Source organism: Cyprinodon tularosa, unplaced genomic scaffold (assembly GCF_016077235.1).
Source record: "Cyprinodon tularosa strain WSP-4 unplaced genomic scaffold, ASM1607723v1 ctg286, whole genome shotgun sequence".
NCBI lineage: Eukaryota > Metazoa > Chordata > Actinopteri > Cyprinodontiformes > Cyprinodontidae > Cyprinodon > Cyprinodon tularosa.
Window position 1 is genome coordinate 78789 of NW_024038992.1, and position 22382 is coordinate 101170.

At 36.5% G+C, this 22382-nt stretch overlaps 1 protein-coding gene across 2 annotated transcripts in view; it reads right to left on the bottom strand.

The window, feature by feature from the left end:
* The window catches only part of si:dkey-288a3.2 (protein phosphatase 1 regulatory subunit 37), a 57614-nt gene that overhangs the window by 34839 nt on the left and 393 nt on the right, over positions 1–22382 (bottom strand). Inside the window, exons 2-6 of one of the 2 annotated variants that reach the window (XM_038290679.1) lie at positions 22180–22280; positions 7458–7500; positions 3236–3336; positions 2906–3025; positions 2157–2304 (exon numbers count right to left, since the gene is read on the bottom strand). In XM_038290679.1, coding sequence (XP_038146607.1) covers positions 2157–2304; positions 2906–3025; positions 3236–3336; positions 7458–7500; positions 22180–22280 — 513 coding nt within the window. Of the gene's footprint in view, positions 1–2156; positions 2305–2905; positions 3026–3235; positions 3337–7457; positions 7504–22179; positions 22281–22382 lie in introns of both variants that reach the window. The other variant, XM_038290678.1, reaches the window with a different exon arrangement.

The window sequence follows — 22382 nt, forward strand, 5'->3', positions numbered from 1 at the left end:
AAACTACTTAAAGTATGAAAGTAATGCATAAAAAAATGTATAAAAGAATGATGCTTTAGTGCACTACACTATTAAAGGAACCTTTTACTACAATTCTTGATTAAATCAATGGTAACAGTGTCAGATTTAGGTCTACATTGTCTTGAAAAACAACCACAAAGAAATTAAATGTCTGGGTGAATCAAATTATTTGATCTTTTATGTAAATACCAAGAGGCCCTAAAGAAAATTAGTTGAAATGACATAAAGCTAAGAAGTTTATTATTAAAATGTAAGGAAGTAGAAGTAAAAAGTTGTCTAAAAAAGAATTACTCCATTGTACCGGTAGATAGCCAAAATAAGGTAACAAAGTATCTGTACTTTGTTACTTGACTCTACTGCATATTAGTGATTAATTGATCCTGAGTAGAGGTGAGTAACTTTATAAACATTGGCTAACCTGGACCATACAGTTGTGTGTTAAGATGATTGGATAAAAACACCCCAGCAATCAGCAACTATTTATTAACTATTTATCAAATCTTAAAGGTTATAAGGCCATTTCCAACCTAAATTAAGTTTATCGTCCTAAAGAATGTCACAGCGATTCCAACCCAACATCAGAGCGGACACCCTTATTCTAACATAACAACCGTTGACACCAGGCACTGAATGAACCATGAAGTCCTCTGAATATTAAGTTCTTCCACAAGAAAACTTGAGACCCTTAGATAGATGAAGCTTGGCCCACTGAAGTAGTGTAAGGCTGAAAAAGTCAGACAGAGAAAGTCTACTTGAGGTTTATGCTGTGTTCACACCAAAAGAAATCCGAACAGAAATTGTACGTGCCTGGTCAGACACTGGATGAAACTGTGGTCAAGTTGCTTTGACCTTTGACACTCTGGATGCTTTGTTCTGCGTTTATCTGCTCGGTTCTGTAGCTTCAAGCAAGAGTAGCTTGGCTTGATATACTTTATAAGTTGGAAAAATGCATGTTTTTAAGAGAGAAAGTCCACCTCCAAACATCACCTGTGCAGTCAGTTAATCGGGATTATGATCCTACTAAAATATGCAGTTCTTGTTAGGACCGCTAGACCTCCAGCATACAGCCGATAGGCAGCGCTGGAAATCCCTGCTGAGGGCTCTCTGCTGCAGGCAGCACTTAGTAGCAGCTGGAAGTGAATATAAAGAGTTTTTAGGGTTTGTGGTAAAAACTGCAAGTACCAGAATATATAATCGAATAATTTTCGTTGGCACGTTTTAATATTTTTTGTTATTTTCTCAGTGCAGCAATAATGATCTCTTTTCCGTATACATAACAATCTATTCTTCAGGCTTTTTTAAAAAACCTTTACAGTTTAACCCCTTGATATTTATAAAAAAATTTTATGCAGGCAGCTCTGCAGGAATGATAACAGCATGTAGTGTCCATCTCCCCCCAAAAAAATCCTGGATCAGCTTTTCTGATTTGTTGACACTCCGGCGTCCAGTGACAAAAGTTCACTTCTTTGAACTCCAGGGTTGAACGTCCGATGCCAGAAGGCTTGAACGTGCTGCTGTGCCTCTCGACGCCATCCCTCATATACATAGCATGTAAATCAGACGCTTTGACGCAGCAAACGCGCCTGGTCTGAATGCAGTTTTATTGCTGCTTGATGTGGACCTACGTAATGCTGCATCATGGATGGTGGACACCGTTTTTGTTTTTCTTTGTTTTTTTTGTTGTTTTTTTTAAACACCAAGTCTTTCGATTTTGGCTTCACTTTTATTTAATATATAATGAGACTGATAAATCTGTTTTTTTCTGCATACAAAGTTAGGTCTAAATAACTTTAGAACCTTCCAAAGACTAAATCAACATTGTTATGTCCAGATGTATAAAACCCCTAAAACTTACTTTTTACTCCAAAAGAACTGTAGCACCTGTGATTGCAAAGATAGTTAGAGTAAAGTTAACCAAAACATTGGGGTAACATCTTATAGTCATTGAGACATTTACCTTATTCCTTTCCCACAGAATAAGTGCTCTTCAACTTTTTCACATTGCTTTATGACTCTTTATTATTCTTTTAGCTGATGTTGTTAATCTATTTTCATATGCTATTTAGTAAAAAAAATTGCACATATGTTTTTAAAAAGCATTAATTATGAGTTTGCCTTAAATTTGTGTTTCATACCCAGTGTGAACAGAGACTTGCCGCTGAGCTGGGCGTTGGTTAGGTGGAGCACTTTGAGGCGGCTGGTTAGCAGAGCTTTAGATAAAGACTGGACACGATAGTCCAACAGGGACACATTGCAAGCATCCAGTCTGGACAAGCATGCACTCTGAAAGCAAAACAGAAGCGCAGAAAAAATATAGAAAAATTAAAACGAAATGTATTAGAGAATGATAAGAAAGAAAGGTGAAATTACACTCATTAGATCCACCAGTAAAAAGCAGTTTAAAAAACAAAAAAAATCTGGTTTTAGTTCATCTTTGCACCCCATCCTTTGAGTGATATCAAAATGTCTGTGTAAGCAGTTCAGATTATATAAAACAGATCAGTTTTGAACACCTATATATACATTGTCCCCTAAGAAAAACAAGCAATTCTCTTTCTTTCATAAATAAATCCTGTTTGATTTGTGTTACATATGAAAAGAAAAATAAAGGAATTTTCTTTCACAGTAACCTCGGATCTAATTGGTTGTTAATAGTGCTGTTAATAGTTACATCCACTGATGTAAGCTGTGATGCTACTTTGGTCCGACTCCTTAGCGAGCTTGCTGCTGCATGTGCCTGCAGTACCATGACTTCTAACCCTGTTTGTCTGACCCTGCATCTTCTCTGCACTTAATGCATCGCAAACTCACTTTCTTTCACATGAACATTATCCCTGTGAGAAAGCCTACATGAAAAGATTACTGTTTCACTGCGTCAGCCAACCTGCTTTATCAAATGAGCGAGGGCCCTCCAAGATGATGTTCCCATACTGCTGTTGTCAGAAATGTCAAGATACGTTGTGGATTCATAGTACAAAATCATATCCAGCAAGGACGATGCTCCCTGGAACAGGAAAAAAAAAAAAAAAACATAGTGAAGGGGAAAAATTAAGAAAGCAAGACCTGAAATTTGACAGGAATGTTATGAAGTTTCTTTGGGCAAGAAAAAAAAGTAACAGCTTCTAATCTGATACAAGGAAAGGCCTGAATATGAAACTGTATTGGAACTCGAAGATGAAAATAGGGGAAAATAAGTTTTGCTCATAAAACTCACATTTTCCTCCAGTTGCGCTGCCTGCAGATTGATGAAATCAAAGTGCAGTGATTTCAGGACGACTTCCAAAGCTTCACAGGAGCGGTGGTCTAATCGCTCACCTTGATGGAAGCAAGCAATCAAAGCCAAGATAATTGGGAGGCTGTTTGCTAACAGGCAAAATTGCACGGCTCTGAACGTACTTCATCTTTTTTTGTGAAATGAGTATTTCAGCATTAAAAAAAAAAAAAATCAGGACAAAACAGCTTCCTTTATAGTCAGAGTTTACCTGTGTGTTTATGTTTTTCTTTTAATAAAGTTCTGAAACTTAATCAGAAACACAGAGGGAAAAATAATGATGATAGCTCCAGTTTTTCATGATTGGACTTCCAAGATGTGAATACTCGAGTGTGCATTGATTACGGTCTGCCTGTCGACTGCAGTAATCAATAAAAGTACCTGTACACAGCAGCTTAACTTCGTGCAAAAGATAAATATTTGCACATTTCTTTGCCACAGAAAAAAAGGACAATGAGGAACATACAGAAGCAACAAAGACCAGGTTTGAAAACAACTATATTGAGCACTTCCAGTTTGCCGTTCTCTTGTTTTATAATATATATATATATATATATATATATATATATATATATATATATATTCCTTGCTTGAGGGTTATGCACAGTATCTTTGCTGTTCCTAGAACTGCACTCTTCTGGACCGAGATGTCTGATGTATTTCCAGGGATCTGCTGTAACCACTCCTATAGTTTGGGGGTCACTGCCCCGAGTGATCCAATGCCACTGGCACCACGGATGCCTTGTCCTTTTAGGTTTTCTCGAGCCCTTCTCTGAGCCCCTGGTATTTCTCTTGTTTCTCATGTTCCTTTTTCCTGATGTTGCAGTCACTTGGTATTGCTATGTCAACCACAACAGCTTTCCTCTGCTTTTTGTCCATCACCACAATGTCAGGTTGGTTTGCAATTACCATTCAGTCCGTTTGTATCTGGAAGTCCCACAGAATCTTAGCGTAGTCATTCTCTACCGTCTTTGGAGGTGTATCCCAGCCCATACTAGTAAGGTATAGTATATATCTGCACAGATGTTACTGTATACTATTCCAGCCACTTGGTTATGATGCTCCATGTAAGCTTTCCCTGCCAGCATCTTGCACCCTGCAGTTAAGTGCTGGATTGTCTCAGGGGCCTTTTTGCACAGTCGGCACCTGGGGTCTTGTCTGGTGTGGTAGATCTGGGCCTCTATTGCTCTGGTGCTTAGGGCCTGCTCCTGGGCAGCCATGATGAGTGCCTCTGTGCTGTCCTTCATTCCGGCTTTGTCTACCCATTGGTAGGATTTCCTGATATCTGCCACTTCAATTATGTACATCCTGTTTAGGGGCTTAACCTCCCATGATGGAGTCTCTGGCACCTCATCTTCTGTTCCCCATTGTCTGAGACATTCACTGAGCAAATCGTCTGTTGGAGCCTTGTCCTTGATGTACTTATGGATCTTGGATATTTCATCCTGGATAGTGGCTCTTATGCTCATTAGTCCTCTGCCTTTTTCCCTACGGCTGGCGTACAGTCTCAGGGTACTGGATTTGGGGTGGTACCCTCCGTACATGGTTAGGAGCTTTTGTTTCTTAACATCTGTGGCCTATACCTCCTCCTTTGGCCAGCTTGTTATTCCTGCAAGGTATCTAATTACCGAGAGAGCATAGCTATTAAATGCCCATAACTTTGAAGTTGGCTGTTTTAGTTTTGGTGTTGGTAAAATGGTGCATGTCTGTTAACAGAGAAGCAAGGCCTGTAGTTTCCCAAATAAACAAAGTACACCACTTTATACCTAGTAAAGCAGTTAAGACTGTTCAATGCTGAGATAACCCCACTTTCCCTCTCTGGGAGCAGGTCTCATATGCCAGTGACCATTTTCAAATAGTTTTCCAGTTGCTTCATGTGGTTAGGACGTCCAGATTACCCAAAAAGCCCGGCTTGGAAGTTTCCATTAAAAGTGCCTTATACCTTTTTTAGATGAGGAACAACCTTTTTTTTCAGGCTCAAAAACAATGGAAAGCAAGTGGGGGGAATGACTGACAAAGGAGTGTCAATTTATTTTCAGAATGTACTGCTTGTTACATTTCTTGGAGTAGTGTAGGATTTGTTTTTAAATTGTGCCGTGTCAGAGTCCTTTTGCTGCTGACCATTTAGACCACATTTAGAATGAGAGTGAATAAAATGGCATTACCTTCAATACGTTAACTTCAAATAAGTGTTGGACACTAGTTTTGCACATAACCTTTATAGAAAAAAACCCCAAAACAATTTAACTGAACTTCCTGAATCATGATTTTTGAGGGAATGTTTAGCTAATTCTCTTTATGGGTGTTCTGTATAATTGCCCCTTAAGCATATATTGTTAACATTTTTTTATCTGATTATTCTTACCCACTCTTAAAACAATGGCTATCAAAATGAAAGTGTAACTGATCAGTGTAATTTCTGAGACTTTAAAGTCTTTTGACCACCTGTTTCACAGGGTTAATTCATATCTCTCAAGCCAAGACAAGGAGTAATTTTCAGGTTGCGTGGGGGTTGTTAGAGAACTTACATGCAGTGATGTAAGCTGAGATGAGATTTAAAAATGAATGGTGGCAACTTAAGCATAAATCCGAATATAACTAATCACCGAACACAGGAAACAGAGTAAAGGGGATCACATAGATCAAGGAGGGAATGAATGAATGAAGAGAATCCAGCAAAAAGCAACTGAAGAGGAGCAGTATAAATGCCAAACAGAAAAAAGAATGGAATAATCAACAGATTGGGAGCAGGTGTGGACAGAAGGATCTAGAGGGGAGCTAGGGGAAGGAGACTGACACAAGGTGGCAACAGAGGGTAAACAAGAAATACATAAGAACTAACATACAACCAGAAAACAATTAGAATGAGACAACATGGAACAGAAAACAATGAAAACTCAAAAAGAAAACTTAAACGGAACCAAAAAGTGCAGAACCATGACAGTGATCATAATCTCCAGAATCCTGTTGGTAAGGGGCAATCTCATGAGGGCACAGAACAAAGAAATGCAAAATTAATGGACACTTAAGGACATGGTTCATTGTTTATTACAGTACATGAGCCACAGAGCGTAGCAACACTTGCGACTCTACTTGAAAACCGATCTGCTCTGCAGACTGGTGAGTTTCACAGTGACCACTTCCCATTAGAACTGCAGATGATTTTGAAGAGATGACTAAAAGAAAATAAGATGTTCTTATGGTAAAACAATAAAATTTTTAAATAGAATAAATATTTTATATGTGCAGAGTACACAAAATGTATTCAGTATAGCAGAGTGCAGCTGGTTTATGAGATTATATCAGTTCCTACTAAACTGGATTCAGCTTCAAGATTTTAAGGGGTATATTTTCCAAGATGACTTTATGTTGAGGCTAACGTGGTAGCATTGTTCCATTATGGCATCATCCCTACAGAGTCTGAGAAAGCAGAATGAAGAGTTGGTGGAGGGGTGGGATCTGGCATAATGAGATCATACATGGTTAACTCCTGCGGACGCTGTTGTTATGATGATTATTGTGAAGATGCAAGGGACAGTCTTGGGTTGTAGTTTGGAGCCAAATTTCGACGGAACAATCGAACCACAGAGAGCACAGCTGGAACTTCAGAAAATTCCTGATTTCAAACCATCATTGGACAAATTCACCTAAAGAAGCTACAAAAAATACACCATTAGGGTGAAAATACACCATTAGGGTGAATGATCTTTGCAAAAACCCCAAAAGAAAACCATCAACTATAGAACACAGAGATAAACCAGCTTTTTAAACACGATAAATTAAAAGAACAGACTGTAAACACAACCCAAGACATATATAGCAAAAATAGGTACAAAAATCACAAACTGTGACAAGAGGAGAAGAAGAATGGATTGCGTCAGTGGCACCAGTTTATTCTTACCTCCACTAGGAGCTTAACTAGGAAATTTCCGGTCATAATCCAACAACCAAATCGTACAAGGGAAGGACATTGTGTAGTTCTAGCTACATAAAAAAGGTGTCCGCCATGAAAATAAAATTACTTCTCTCTTAGATTTCTTATTTATTTATCTTTTACATCTACATTCTTGTTCAAACATGTGAAACATTTTAAAGAGCAGTGAGTCTGTCGTGAATGTGACATAAAGTCATATTTAATGAAGATAGAGTGAGGCACTCATCTTACCTTTGAGATCCAGACATTCAACGCTGCCTCCTCCACACACACCCTGCTGAGAGAGACGGGGAGAGGTGTGAGGAAGAGCTGTGAACACACACCATCATATAGACACACACATACACACTGACACCCTCTGTGCTCCCTTTCTGCACGGCCTTTTCCATCCACCGTGGCGGTTTGATCAGGGAGGCGCGTTGGACGCCGGAGCATGAATTATGAATTTCACACAGTTTACCGCCGCTGTTGATGCTGGTGACACGGCGTCCTAATTAACCAGTGTATAATAATTAGAAACAGCTGGTCATCAGTTGATGTGTTCATTTGCTGGAGCCAGTGTTCCACATACATCTAATTTGACTGCATCAATCACCGGAGGTGGCAGATTTGTGCGGTGGTGGAAAACACACTGCTTTCTTTTTTTTTTTTTCACTGACAAGCAAAACAGGGCGACTGAGATCTTTAAAAAGCCTGCTTTACATAATTAAGAACTCGTAAGTTCATGTAGTTTGTGTATCTTGCAACCGGATCTGGATTCTTATAGATATAAGCTTTCTTATAGACATACAGATTGTAGCTTGGAATGAGTATTGTTTGTGTAAATGGAGATATTTGAAGTTAGTTCTTGTTTTATCTTTAAAAAGTCTGTACATCAGTTATTGAAAGCTGTAGAAAGGCTCCACCAGGGGGCCCCATTAGTGTGCAAATTGCACTAATTGTTTTTTAATCTATATTAGCACAGTTTTGGTTGAATATTTTTACAGATTTATGAATTTAAAAAGCTTTGCAGTGCATGTTTCTTTTGACAGGCCTGATAAAAATTTAAACGTAGCCCTGTTATCTCTGTAAACCCCAGATTCTTGACAGCTTTTCCTCTCTGGATCCATCACTTGATTCTTCACTACATGTTTCCTTTACATTACAACTCCCTGTTCACAAGGGCACAATTAAATATAAAAGGACTTGGAGGACAAAAGGGAGGTTGCAGCAATGTTCTCCTGTTGAAATTAGGCTGATCAATAGGACATAAGCTGTTCTGTCTCTGTGTGAAATTGTTGGACAGGCCTGAATCTCCATGAAATTATCTTTTAAGACAATGATGCTCACGTTATCACAAGCAGAGTGGAAGTACGAGCTGTTTCCACTGTGACAGTTGGTGAAATTACTTATAAAAGTATAACAAGCATGATTTGTGAGGCAGGCTTGACAGTGTTTACAATTGGCTATTAATTAGAATGATTTTCTCTATTGTAATTCTTTAATAAAAATTTCAAGGGATCCCACCCCTTCCCCACTGCTGCTGGGATTTTTGTCAAATCAACAACGAGCGATCAAAGTAAGACGAAAACAGTTATGGGGAGGGGATGTGTTTTCAGACACCTCATAAAAAAAAAAGAAAAAAAAGAAAACATTTATCTTACTGAGGAAAGCCTGCTTACCCTTTTATTGGATCTTCTTTTATACTATTTATCTTTTTATGTTTTAATTTATTTATTCATTGTGTTAGCAGGCTAATATTATATTATTATTTACATAAAAAACCTAGTCGTAAAAACTTTTATAGACTGGGATATTTCAGTCTATGAAAAAAAAATTACAATGTTGATTTTTTGTGTATTATTTACATTTAAGCAAAAGTACTTTGAGGGTTATTTGTTGTTGTTATTTAAAAAAAAGCTAATTTGATATATATAATTGCTTAAAAAAAGGTAATAATTGATTTATTATTCATTTATTTTCCTTGCTTGCTTTTTGAGGAATTGGAGGATGGTGTAACATATGCAGCAGCCTCTCGCAGCAGATTGGAGGATTCATTCTCTCCCACTGCTGTCATCTTCTTCCTACTTTAAAAGGGTAAAACATGGTCTCTATTTTTCATAACCCTAAAATCTTACATCCGCTTAGACCACATCATTGCCTCCATTAAGTCTAAAAAAAAAAAACATAAAATGACATACATTTCAACCAAAACAACAACACAAATTACACTCAATATTAATCAAATATATTTTCATACATTTTACCGAAAGCCTATAATTTTAGTTTAAGCTGCTTTCATTTCTTTAATTCGGGTATTAAGAAGTTTTTCTTTCTCAACAAATTTGCATCTGACACACTATTCATATTTAAGAAAAATAATCAGTTAACTAAACCTAAAACATCTAATAGAACTTAGATAATTTTCTATTTACATTTATAGATATTTTAACTTAATCTTTGTTTAAATGGCAGAATATAAATGTATGTGCTTTGATGTATATTTACTTGCTGTAAAAAATTTACAGCTTCACTTTTTGAAAATTCATTATAAATACAGTCTGTTTTCTTTCTTCACAGAAAGCCTGAAAATAAAAATCATCCTGTGTTTGCAGCCTCCTGTAGGTGGCGCTCTAAGCCACTACCTTCACTCCCAATTGCTTTGAGCACATATGATAAATATAAGAAACTTTTAATAAATACTTCTCATCAATAAATAAATCATAAAACTTAAAAAGATGTTTACCCAAGAGACACTGAGAAGGTGAAAAACCTGCTGAGGGTAATAGTATCAGTAATTTTTCAAATGCATGCTATCTACATCATGTATATGCATGCCTCTAACATAAGGCACTTTAATAACAATTGAGGTGTACCTATTCAAACTGTCCGTATTCTAAGGATTTTGTATTGCATTAGTTTATGCACATTTTTAAGTCACCATCTACTTTTGGGAAATGTTGTATTGATCAAAAATCTAACAGACAGTAAGAAGAGGAACTTCCTCTCAGACATAGTGAAATATCTTCCTTCCCACAAGGAGCACAGCAGCGGCTGTTTCTAATCTTAATGAATTTCTGAACTTATTCGTTTGTTCCCTCTTTGCTGCCTAAAAAAAAAACGAAGGCGTCGCCTGCCAAACATATTGAGGTGTCAGGAGGGAGAGACGACAAAATGGAGTGATAAAAGGCGCAGACACACATTTCTCCACAAAGCGGAATAAAGAATCCTGATTCCAAACTCCGCTGCCACAGAAATTCTCTCTGGTGTTTCCACTCTGCCACTCCGGACAGCTTTGTGCTAAAAAATGTTTGACTTCACCAGTTTTGTTATTTGTTCCTTTAATTAACTGACAGACACTATAAATAACTGATATATATTTATATGTATTAGTGTATGACAGAGCTCTTCAGGGTTAAAAATCAGGCCCACATTTTTCCTTTTAGCATCTATTCTGCACTGAAGGATAAATAATTTAAAACAACACAACCTTTTATCTTGCACTCTTTGAAAGCGGCAAATTAAAAATGTAAATTGGGACCTCATTAATATGCAAATCTATTCATTTGCTGTTAACAATTAGCAATTAAAGCTTCAGTGTCTAGCAAGAGCTCAGACAAAATTAGTAACTTCATTTATCATTAAAAAAAGAAAGTGATCTAAAAGCAAACATAAAATTGTAATCGACTTTTAGAGGTTTTCCTTCTGTCCCTGGCTTTGTTCGTCCACGGTGTTTTTCTCATGTGTGATGGTGTGCGTTTAGCGACTTAATTAATGCCACTTTGTGTCAAAGACACCGTCTTCTTAAATTGTTGATGTCAGGAATAATGTACATATCCGAGGATGAGGCGAACGCTCAAAGTGGAGCTGTGTGTGTGTGTCTGTGTATTTGAAGATGTGTGAGATGAATTTCAGATTCACTTCCGCAGTTTTCACACTCTCCGATGAAATCAGACTCAACCCTTCGGTGAATACCATGTTTGATGGAGAAAAGAGAACCCAGCAGGGATGATCGGCGTGCTTCTGATCAGGAAAAGAATTTACAGCGTCAGGTCTGGATTCAACAAGAAGAAGGAATGAAAACAAGCCTCCTTAGAAACTATAAATCTGGAGCGTTCAAAGAGAGGCAGCTTGAGGGCTTTAAATCACAAGAACACACAGTTGTTTGGGTTCTCTTTGTTTGTTTAGTTGTTTTTGTTTTGTTTGTTTTTTTTCGTCTGAGAGAAATTTAAACATAAAACATGACGACAAGAAAAACTATTTACTTTTGTATAATAAAATTAAACTTTTTCATTTAACAATAAAGAAAAATTTGTAAGAAAAACAATACAAAATGTAATTTACTTGTACACGACTTAATTTTAAACATCTTATCTTTTAACTTTAACAAAATAAAAAATGGCTGAATCTTTGTCTGTCTTATGGCAATCTAAATAAAAACTGTTTTTTAGAAAACTCTGATGGAGATAATTGCCTTATGGAAATCCGAATTTTATTCCAATATCTTTTATTTATATCGTAAAAATAAAGCTCAGAGATCAAAGGGGATTTAAAGAAAATGTAATTCATCATCTGAACAGTCAGACCCACAAACACAGTAGTAGCTTTGAAATAAGCCTTACCTATTATAAAATTGGCGTAAGGTTACATCAAGTAATTATATAGTCCATTTAAATAAAACACTAAATTGTTTGATATGGATTGATGTTTTGCATGTCAGGTTTGAAAAAAGTTCAGATAAATTTTCAAAATGTTCATTACTCCCACACTCAAAAAATGTTACAGCTCCAAGTAAATTATGGCAGTGATCATGGTTCTGTGTCTGAAATTAAAAATAACTTCCACCTATTTCTTTGACTCCAAACACAAAATAACACCAAATGGCAGCAGCAACCCTTACACACTTCATGACATATCGACCCTCCATAAAAAAAGAAGCTTAAATGATCTCCAGCCTTCAGCACACTCCTTTGTGTTTGTCTTTAAAGAGAAATATGGCTTCCGTCTGAGTAGAAGTACACACACATCCAAATTGCACCCAATTTATGTGTTTCTAATTCTAGGGTATGCCACCTGCTGTCATAAATGAAGAACTGCGTTTGTCATATATACGTAGCAATTGCAGTTTGTTCGGTATGATGCATCCGGTGGGTCTGATCTACCAAGATACCAAATAAAGTGTGCATATAAAGAGTGCTAATTTGCTTTTGCCAACATAGTACAGCATTTACAAATAAGTGGGAATGTTACAGGTGAACTATTGTTTGAGTTAGGGTTAGGGTTATTTAAATCAGGATTTGACATGCCTTAACATCCGTCACCATGGAAACTTTGGTAGAGCAGACCAAATATCTTCATGCATGCATGGAAAATTTATCTTTATCCTGTCTGTCATTGTACTTCTGCCTCCTTCTCCCTCCACGTATGCCTGCATAGTTTTTGGTTTGATAAATCGCGATGTAGGTGATAAGTAATTACATTTGCATATCCTCTTCATGTTATTTTGCAGGCCCTAATGATCAGCATATGTTATGCATATTCATGAAGGCAAACATGCTAAATGGTTGTTACAGATGTAGTTAGAATTAGGGCCTTTTGGTTGATCAACTTTGTGCATGCTATCAAGTTAGCAAAAGTTTTAGTACGTACATTCGAACCTTTAGTAGATTGGGGCATGTTAAATGGTGGTTTTTGACCCAACAATGAACCATGGAGTGAGCTGTTCCCTAGAAATGTCCATAGTCTGAAACCAGAAACTTATATCTCTATTGATCAAGTCCTGCACTGGCCTGCTAATAAGCACTTCATACAAATCAGGTTTATACAAGAGAGAAATATCTAAATTCCTGAGCCCCAACACAAGACCTAAACCATAGAAGCATGGATTTCATATGTATGATTCATTTCACCTCCGTCACCAATATATGTGCTCAGTGTGCTGGATATAATGCACTGTGTGGTGCAGTTCACCTGCATTCTGTTATTGTAAAATGCTAGAAATACTAGCATTGCTTCTTGTTAACAGCAGGTGAAAGCCTGACGATGAATGCAAGAAATTCTGCAGATAGTGACAAGGCCAAAGAAAACCCAGACAAGAATAACTGTGGCCTTTAGTACTGTTTTGCATATTCGCCGAAAAAGGAAACGTAAGGGCACGTAAAATAAGAGATTACCTTTGTAATGGCACAGGTACAAATATTGTGACAAAGTACTTCCAATATGCACGTTAATGTGAATACATTCAGGAACAACATACAGTATGTCTGCTCTATAACTCTTGCTGTATGCAACAGCTTTTTATTTTAGTGTGGTCATGAAGAGACTGAAGAAATGTCTCGTTTATTATTTGAATCTGAAATCTCCAACAATTCACGATAAAACCCCATCTTAATGCAGTGACTTTAAATTTGCAACAAGGTGATTGGCAATCCATTTACATGAGCTGACAGATGTGTTTTTGTTAAAATGTGGTCATTGTGGTTCCGAAGCCTCACCACTCACTGAGTCCAGGCCTGTAATATTATCCCACTTACAAAAGCTCTCATATTCCACTCAGTCAGGCGTGGAAATTCAATTCACCCTAATAGTGCCCCACCAATAGTGCATCACACATGCCTTTCACTTTAACTGCAACTGTTCCCAATTCAATTAGGCGCAGAGCATGTAAAGTAGAGTCTTTTACACATAGACGAGGTTTTATCCTTTTTTCAACCCCCCCAGTTCGGCACGCTGCTTCCCAGATGGCGTTTAGGGAAATTGTGTGACGCTGGAACGGCTGTGGAGTTTGTGTGTTTTAAATAAAGCATGGTTGTGAATCTGTGTGCCCTGTGGTGATGCTCATCCCAACCTGAACTCCCTGCATCTCCTTCAGCCATGATCGCCGTTTCAAATGTGCCACTAAGTGCCCCGTTATCGCCGGCTTGGACTGTAATGAGAGTAGCGACATATGTCCGGTCCTCCTGCTGCTCCCTGATAACACGGATACGGGAACTTTCCTCCACCTCCTCCTCCCTCCACCTCTCCGGGCTTTTATTTTGCTGCTAACAACCAGCCAAGAAAATAGCGCAGCACTTACTTAGTGACATTTACCTCGACTATTCCACACGAGGGAGGGGTGCCGCAATAACAATCAGCATGCATTTAATTTAAAAGGAAAAAACTCTGGCGTTTGGAATCACACAGGCAGAAGAGGGGTGGGGGGAACGGTGCTTTTTGTGTATGTTTGTGTGTGAGCAGACTTCAGCAGTACAACATTAATGCTAATCAACAGAGCTGAGAAAGCAGCGGTGGTCTGTAAAAACAGATTTTCTCTTGTCTTTTCATTTCTGGAGGGATTCTCGCTCTTTTCCCTCCCCCCATTCCTTCCATCCTCCGTACTCAGAGGGGTTTATCCCAGGAAAATACAATTTTAAGGAATTGAATTTGACCCTGAATTTAACACAGAAATATAGTGAGACATATACAGTGGTCTTTTTTTTTTTTAAAGCTTTGGAAATGGGATAAATAATGAAAGTTAAGTTGTGGTAATTGATTCCTCCTCAGTCCACTCAACTGAATAATCTGCAAGGGAAACAAGCACTAAGCTGTTCATTAGAAGGTTTGCCAACATGCAACTAATTCTAAGCTTATTCTCCAAACATCATGAAAAGAATACAAACTCACACTTAAAGCATTTTACATCTGGAATCCGTTTGTAACTGAGGGTTTGGAAGGATGTTAAAAAACCCTGAGTCAGTCTGTCAGTTTAACTTCATTGGAAAACATGATTTTTTTTACAATAACTCATTGAATTATTCAACAGGGCACAAATTCTATTACCAGGATTTGTACGAATTTTTTTGTTTATTTATTATGAAAAACATTTATTGACATTTTTGTGTTAATAGTTTCTAAATTGTCTTTAACTGAGACTTGTTTGCATTATTTTATAGATTGGAGTAAATAAACAGTACATATCAAAATAATTAATGCTCCTTAGAGCATTAGATTAAAGATTTTACAAATCCTTAATGTTAAAACCGCAGATGTCATTGGGTTTTATAATAGCCTTATGTAACATAAAACTAAAAGTGTGAAAAGTTTAATGTGCATTTGTATTCACCCTTTTTTATTGTAATACCTGCAAAATAAAAGCACATGGCGGCACCTCAAAGAGGCCATCTCACATTCAGAGGTGTTTGGTGTTAGATTCAGCTATCCAGGGTTCACCGCTAAACCGATGGGGTCATTAGCTCTAACTCTTACTAACTTCACTCCGTCCATTGCCTGTCTAACATCTATAACAAAAGGCGTTTAGTAACATGAAAAAAAATCTTTACTGCATATGTTGTTGAGTTAGCGAGCAACATTAATTTTCATCTGAAGCTTAAGGTTTCTTAAAATTCCTTCACATCATTTTTTTTTTTTTTTATAATTACAAAGTGCAAGAAGACCCCTCATCATCATAGACTGCAAAAGACAAAAATCTAAATAAGTAGTTTTCTTTAAAAAAAGTGGAATTTCTTTCTTGAATTGAGTAGGTAAGTGAGACACTTACCTACTCAATTTGTAAATGTCTTAAATTACGTCATTTAAAAGAAGTGGGAAAAAACTATTGCTTTGTCTTATTTCGAGTGAATATTATCTAATTATCTTACTTTAAGATAAAAAAATGTCACTCCAATGGCAAGTCATCTTATAAACCTACTCAAATTAAAGGTAAAAGCATTATATTTAAAAAACTCATTACTCATTACTAGATTTCTTTGGCAGTGTAATGTATATTACGTTTATTATCCTTTCTTCAAGTGAACCACTAAACCGATGAGACCGTAACAAGAAACACTGTAACAGCAGTGTAACATTAGATGAAATCCTCCCTAGATGGACCAGAAGGTTGTCTGGTATTTTAACTTGTATCAGATCTCTAAGGGTTGTAATACTCATCCAAAAGTAATGAATCCCTAGACATTCCCATACAGCATGGAAAAAGCAGCCCCAGAAGCAGCGTTAAGTGTCCAATGCCAGAACAGAAAGATGTCCAACTCTTGGAGTAAAGAGAGATCTGTGAGCACATTTTAAGAGTAGATATTGTTTACTTGGATTATTTTGGCTCAAACAAAACAAAACAAAAAAAGAAAACAAAGCCTTTAAATCATGCATCTGTTCCATATTGTTAACTGTATATCCAAGCGTTTATTCTACATGATTTAATTCAGGAAATCGGGATAAATAATGCAGGTGGTGCTTTAATTCAGGTATAAACGCACACAACAGAAGCCTTCTCTGCAGTAGATCAAGGGACTTTTTATCATTTTCAACCATAATGACCCCAAAGCCAATATGACAACTGCTGTGGATAAATATGTTAAAGTAACAGGAGATGGTGACAACAATATGCCTCTACTTTCCACTTCTATGAACCTTTTTACATTTGTTTTTCACCTTCTCTGTTTGATTGGTTCTCATTTGATTGATTGAAAGATTAATCTAACCATACAATCTGCACTTTTCCTCTTAAGAAACAGATTTTTGTGTGTAATCCATTAAGGCTTACATGTACTGTTGCATCCATTTTCTTTTGCTTTATTGCATAAACCAGAATGTGGAGTATTGAGATAGGTACAGCTAGAACATATGATGTTCCAAAGGTGGGCCATCGAGAAAACAAGATTTTGGAAGGGAAGATTTGATCTTTTTTAATAATGTAAACCAACATAGCAAAATAAATGTGAAAACTGACCATTGCATGTTGTTTTGTTGAGTACAAATTATGTCTAACATGAATTTGATTAATTATAAAGACAAATCAGGCTTAAATCTTAAAAGTAAAAAGACAAAAAAAAACATATTTTTGGAATACATTGGAGCTGTAATGATATAAGTACATTCAAATTAAGTCACATCTTCATTCATCTGCACTTATGTTTAAGCATGTTTGCTTTAAACATTTAAATTGCTTGTGGACATCCTGGGCCATGATCATCCATTAAATTTAAGTACTTTTTATAACTAACTTGCAAAGTCGAATCCATGCTAATCTGAACTTATGTAAGTCTTCACAGACCTTCCCTCTTTAAATTATTATCTCAGGTTATTGCTGAAAAATCTGACCTTTACTGTTATAATTGTAGCAGCTCCTGAAGTGTTTCATTCCTCAGTTTAGCTCTTTCTTCATTCAGAAGCCATCGTTTAGAGCCAGTTTGATCGGCCTAATTACCTTTTTAATCACAGAGACTGGCACTCAAGTTCACACAGTAAAATCAGAGTCAAAGCGTGGCGGCCTCCACCCCCGCTGGCTCTAACCTAATATTGTTTACCGCTCCTATGAAGATGTCACCAGCAGCAGCACTGTTTTATCCACTTACAGCATTTCAAAGGAATGCAGAAGGCCTCGTGGGTTCTTAAAAAGCTTTAAATAGTCTTCAGCGCTGATCCTCAAGGGGATCGGCGCATGCCTTAAAAGACCTAATTTAATAAATTTGCTCTTTAGGCGTTCTTCTTTTCGATTTGCATCGTCTTATTACAGATTCATTCACATGCAGCCTTTTTTAGGTCTAAATAACCACTCTCTTAGTGAATGCTTAAGCATACATATTTTACTGTATCAGGACGACCACCTACAACCTTTTTCAATGCAGCAGGGTTCATTAGCACCTAAGCCTATCTATGCCTAATGTAAGCACTGCTACTTTTCTAATTTTCCACTAACAATTCTCCTTGATCTCCAGTCAAATTTATGCAGGAGGGAGAGCAGTGCATTAACACGGTACGTTCAAATAAAGAGTATATGTACATACAATGAATTATAAATGGCACACTGCGTTTCACATTACAAGAGGAAAAAAGAAAGTGTGCATATGAGTATGATGCTAAAAATGAATATTAGCAAATCGAGATAGTGAACTGAGTTTGCACAAGTATAAAAATTTGCACAACTCTATGGAAACAGGAAACTATAGCAATTCTGATCCCCTCTGAGAGTAGATAAGTCTTTCAAAGGTATAAATCCATAGACTTCCACAATAAATAACTAGAAAGAACCAGAGTTGTGTTAAAAAAAAAAGATTTACCAATTCTGAATCGATTTTCATATTAAGTTCTAAAAATCGATTAATAAAACCCACCATTTTTTTAAGAATACCTTTTCCACTGCTCTTACAGTCGCCATTAACAAGCATCACTTTATCAATTTGCTGTAAAATCTTAATATACTAGTATCAAGGTGATAATTACACAGTCATGTAATTCAAGTAACAGCTTTTTTCTTTTTTTTACACTTACTACCAGTAGTCTAGTTTTAGATCAGCATGAATCAAATTTAATGGAAAAGAATTAATTCTCAGTCTTGAGAATCGAAAATCCACATTGAGTCGATACCGACCTCTGGCAAGAACTTTGCAAGGTCTCTTTCTTTGTCACAAAATAATTGAAGAACATTTTATCATTTGTTAATAAACTCTAACAGATATATTTCTTTGAAATAGTTTTATTAGGCAGCCAGGTTCTTACTGGAACTCTATTCATAGGCTGTTGTTTTCTGATCCATAGTCATGAGATAAGCTAAGCCCAGACATCCCTTGGGGTAAAAACTCTCTAGTTTCTTATGTTGTATCCCTTGGTATTCACCAACCAGAAGTGATTTATACTTCCTTTAGATATTCTGGATCCTCTCCAGATTTTGCTGAGATGCATGTGGAAATGCAAAGCAGGGCATCCTGAATATATGAACCAGTCAGCTGTTTTATTTGAGTTAGTACGGCCAATGGTTGAACTCTGAGCTCCTCAAATCATCTTTAAGGAAGAGCATGGAAACCCTAAAACAGGAAGCATTGTTCAGCTGCTCGTACCCAGGTTGTTCACCATCAGGGGCGCAACCACATGTATTCTAAAAGATATGCAGACACATTACAGGCACTCGAGCCACCCTGATAGATTGTTTTGTTTATTGGTGTTGATAAATCATATTTACTCAAGGACTAATAAAATGTACAGCTTTTATTACAGGCTTCCTTCAAACACTGGCTCTCTGTTCCACTCTCTTATCTACAGCCGTCTTTCCCACATTTTCCTCTGTGGTGACAGACTTGTCATGTCTCCCTGCAATGAATTTCCCAAAAGGACTCTGTAAATAGGTGATCAGCAGAAATTTAGACTTATGTTTTTGGTGGCTTAACTAGTCAGATTGTTCCTATCTGATTGTTGATTTAATCTAAAGCCGATGCCATCACCAACCTTATTTCTGTCTCCCTCACTCTTTGCCCGTATGATTCTCCGGTAAGCCATAGTTTTACACAACAAATAATTGACAGGAGTGAATTAATCAAACAATTCGCTCATGCACTTTTTCTGTAACTTAGCATGAATTAGCTGATCGTACACATCTACGTAGTATTATATCAACCTTCCCGTCTGCCCTGATTAGTTCCTCTCTTCATCTCTTTTCCTCCATCCTCAAAGCTGAATGGGATTAATTTGGGGTTAAGGAGTTTTTGAATATACAGCAGTCACATTAACACCATCACATATATAAAAATTACTGTTTGAATTTGAATGTTATACTTTAAGTCATCAGGTACTGACTGGACTTTATTAGATCAGAGTTATCAGATACATCACAGTCTTACTGTAGTGTTTTATTTGAGTGGAGACATTTACATTCAGAGTAACACTCAAGTCTAATAATCTGTTTGATGCTTTTATTTATAATCTAGTTAAATAAATGATTACTGTCCAAACAAAAAATAATCACAAACAAGTGCTCTTATTTTTATTTTTTTTTTTGTCATTACAAGTGTTCACTCCCTGAAAGTTGAAATCTAAGTAAGTATATTTTTCTGCAATATTTTCTCTTGATTGAAGCAAAATAGGATTATTAACATAAAAAAAACTGCATTATCGAATTTTAAGTGCACAATACCTATCTTGTAAAAAAAAGCAAAATTACACATTTTCATGGGAGATTATCCTATTTATTTCCAATCAATTCAGTTTATTTATAAAGCACCAATTCACATCACATGTCATCTCAAGGCACTTTACAGAGACAATTCAACCAGATCATACAGTCTAACTAATTCAAAGTTATCTATCCATGGAAAATCAGCTGATTTCATCGGCTCATTGACTCAACGGCAATCCCTCACACAGCATACTTGTAGCGACAGTGGAGAGGAAAAGCTACCTTTTAACAGGAAGAAACCTCCAGAAGAATAAGACTCAGTGTGAGCTGCTTAAAGTAAGAAAAAAATTACTTATTTTATAAAATTTTACTTATTTTATTTTAGTTTTTATCTTACAGTAGAGAAGAATGAGAGGAGTCAACAGTTTTTTTTGCATTTCACTCTGTTACTCAGAAATGGTTTGATTTAGATAAACATTGTTTTATACAATAAACTATCATCTGCCTTTTCATTCTTAAGTTGGACTCAGAATCATTGCACTCTTCCTCACATCACCCCCCTATGATTGGAGAATGTGGGCATTTCTTTACAGTGCAGTTAAGGCATGTGCTTTCTTTCGGGGGAATTACTTACATATTCTTGAAACCATAGTTTTTACAGTAGAGAGAGGGACTACTGCTCAGACAGCAGAACTCTGGAGATTACTGAGAGATGCAACCAAGCATAATTTTATGCATTACTTTGTTCAAAATATAGCATTATATCATGTTGCATGATCTACGTAAGCCCTTTAAAATCTTCATTGACGTCTACGGTCTTTAGGGGTTCCAAGCTTTTGGGGAACACAGTTGGTTGAATGGCATGCATTATTTTTGAATTAATTCTTCTGGTCACTACATTTATATATTTAGTGTAATCGAAAGAACTTCTCCTGTTCTTGTCCTTTAGCAGAATGTAAAACCCAAACACCAAGCAAGCTAACAGTTTTTTCTTTTACATCATTCATTTAATAAGTGGTCTTAACATCTAAGATGCTATAAATAAATAAAAAAACTAACCTAATTAAGGTTGCTACAACCAAATTATTAACATTATATACAACCAATTCTTTTCATATCCATCTTACCTTCAAAGTATATTTATTTCTCTACCTCTGGTAGTCCTGAAACTACCTTAGTTTTAATCAAACCTGCAGTCCACAGTTGGCTCTGACAGACTCGACTTGCAGGGTTATAATAATGTCATTAGGTTGCAGCTCTTTTATGAGCAAAGCTGCTGATATTGCTTAGAAGTAAATAAACATTTTCTGTTAAACTAATATTTCACCCTGTAGCTTTTTCTCTGACAATGTGCATCAAAAGTCACTATATGGTGATGGATGTTTAGTTCCATGGCGACTGTCATGTCATTAAATATAATCAAATGTCAATAAGATCATGTGGGAGAGATATATAAGCTTCTGGCGAGTTTACATTTACAGGACAGCACCAGATTTTAGTCTCTTGATTTGACACACAGTTTATTGAAGGATAGTTGATGAGATTTTAAAGAAGCAAAGGAGTAAGGGAGGTAAAGAATGCCATGTTATCTTCAGTCTTTCCTGGGTGCAAGCTTGAGTCTAAATCCATTGAAATGTGCAGATTCCCTGCATAGTTCTCTCTGAAGGTTCCATTACAGCTTCCTTATTATTTATACTTTTTGTGAAATATTCTGTTGGAGACCGACTGCTTTGTTTGGGATCGTTGTCACAATGATATTCTTACTTTCAGTCTAAAGTATCTGCTGCATGTCTGACTGTGTAATCATTTGATAAAATGCACTATGCACTGCATAAACCTATTTAGGATTCCTACCAGCAAAATCATGAAAGTAACATTATTTTAATAGAGAAACTGAGCTCAATGATGGTCAGTGAATCAATATATTTCACTAGCAGTGTCTGTTGCTTAATTCCCCTCTCATCCTTCTTAAATCTTACATAAGCAGTCAATATCAAGTTTGCTTTTCTTGCATTTCATTTTAATTGGGACTTCATTTTGAACAATCACTTTGGCTAATACAAACATTCACACTGAAGACATTAGGCTCCATACCTGAAGCTGCCGCAGGATGTTTTCTATGGGTTGGACCTGATATTTACTGCAACTTTGCTGATAGGCTTCAATTACATCAGTTAGGGTGAAACAGCTTTTGTCTAAAATGAATAGAAATACATAGGCATTCTTGAACACTTTTATATTTCTCTAGGAAAACATAAAAAACCAACTCAAATTAACCTATGAAATGTTTGTTATGT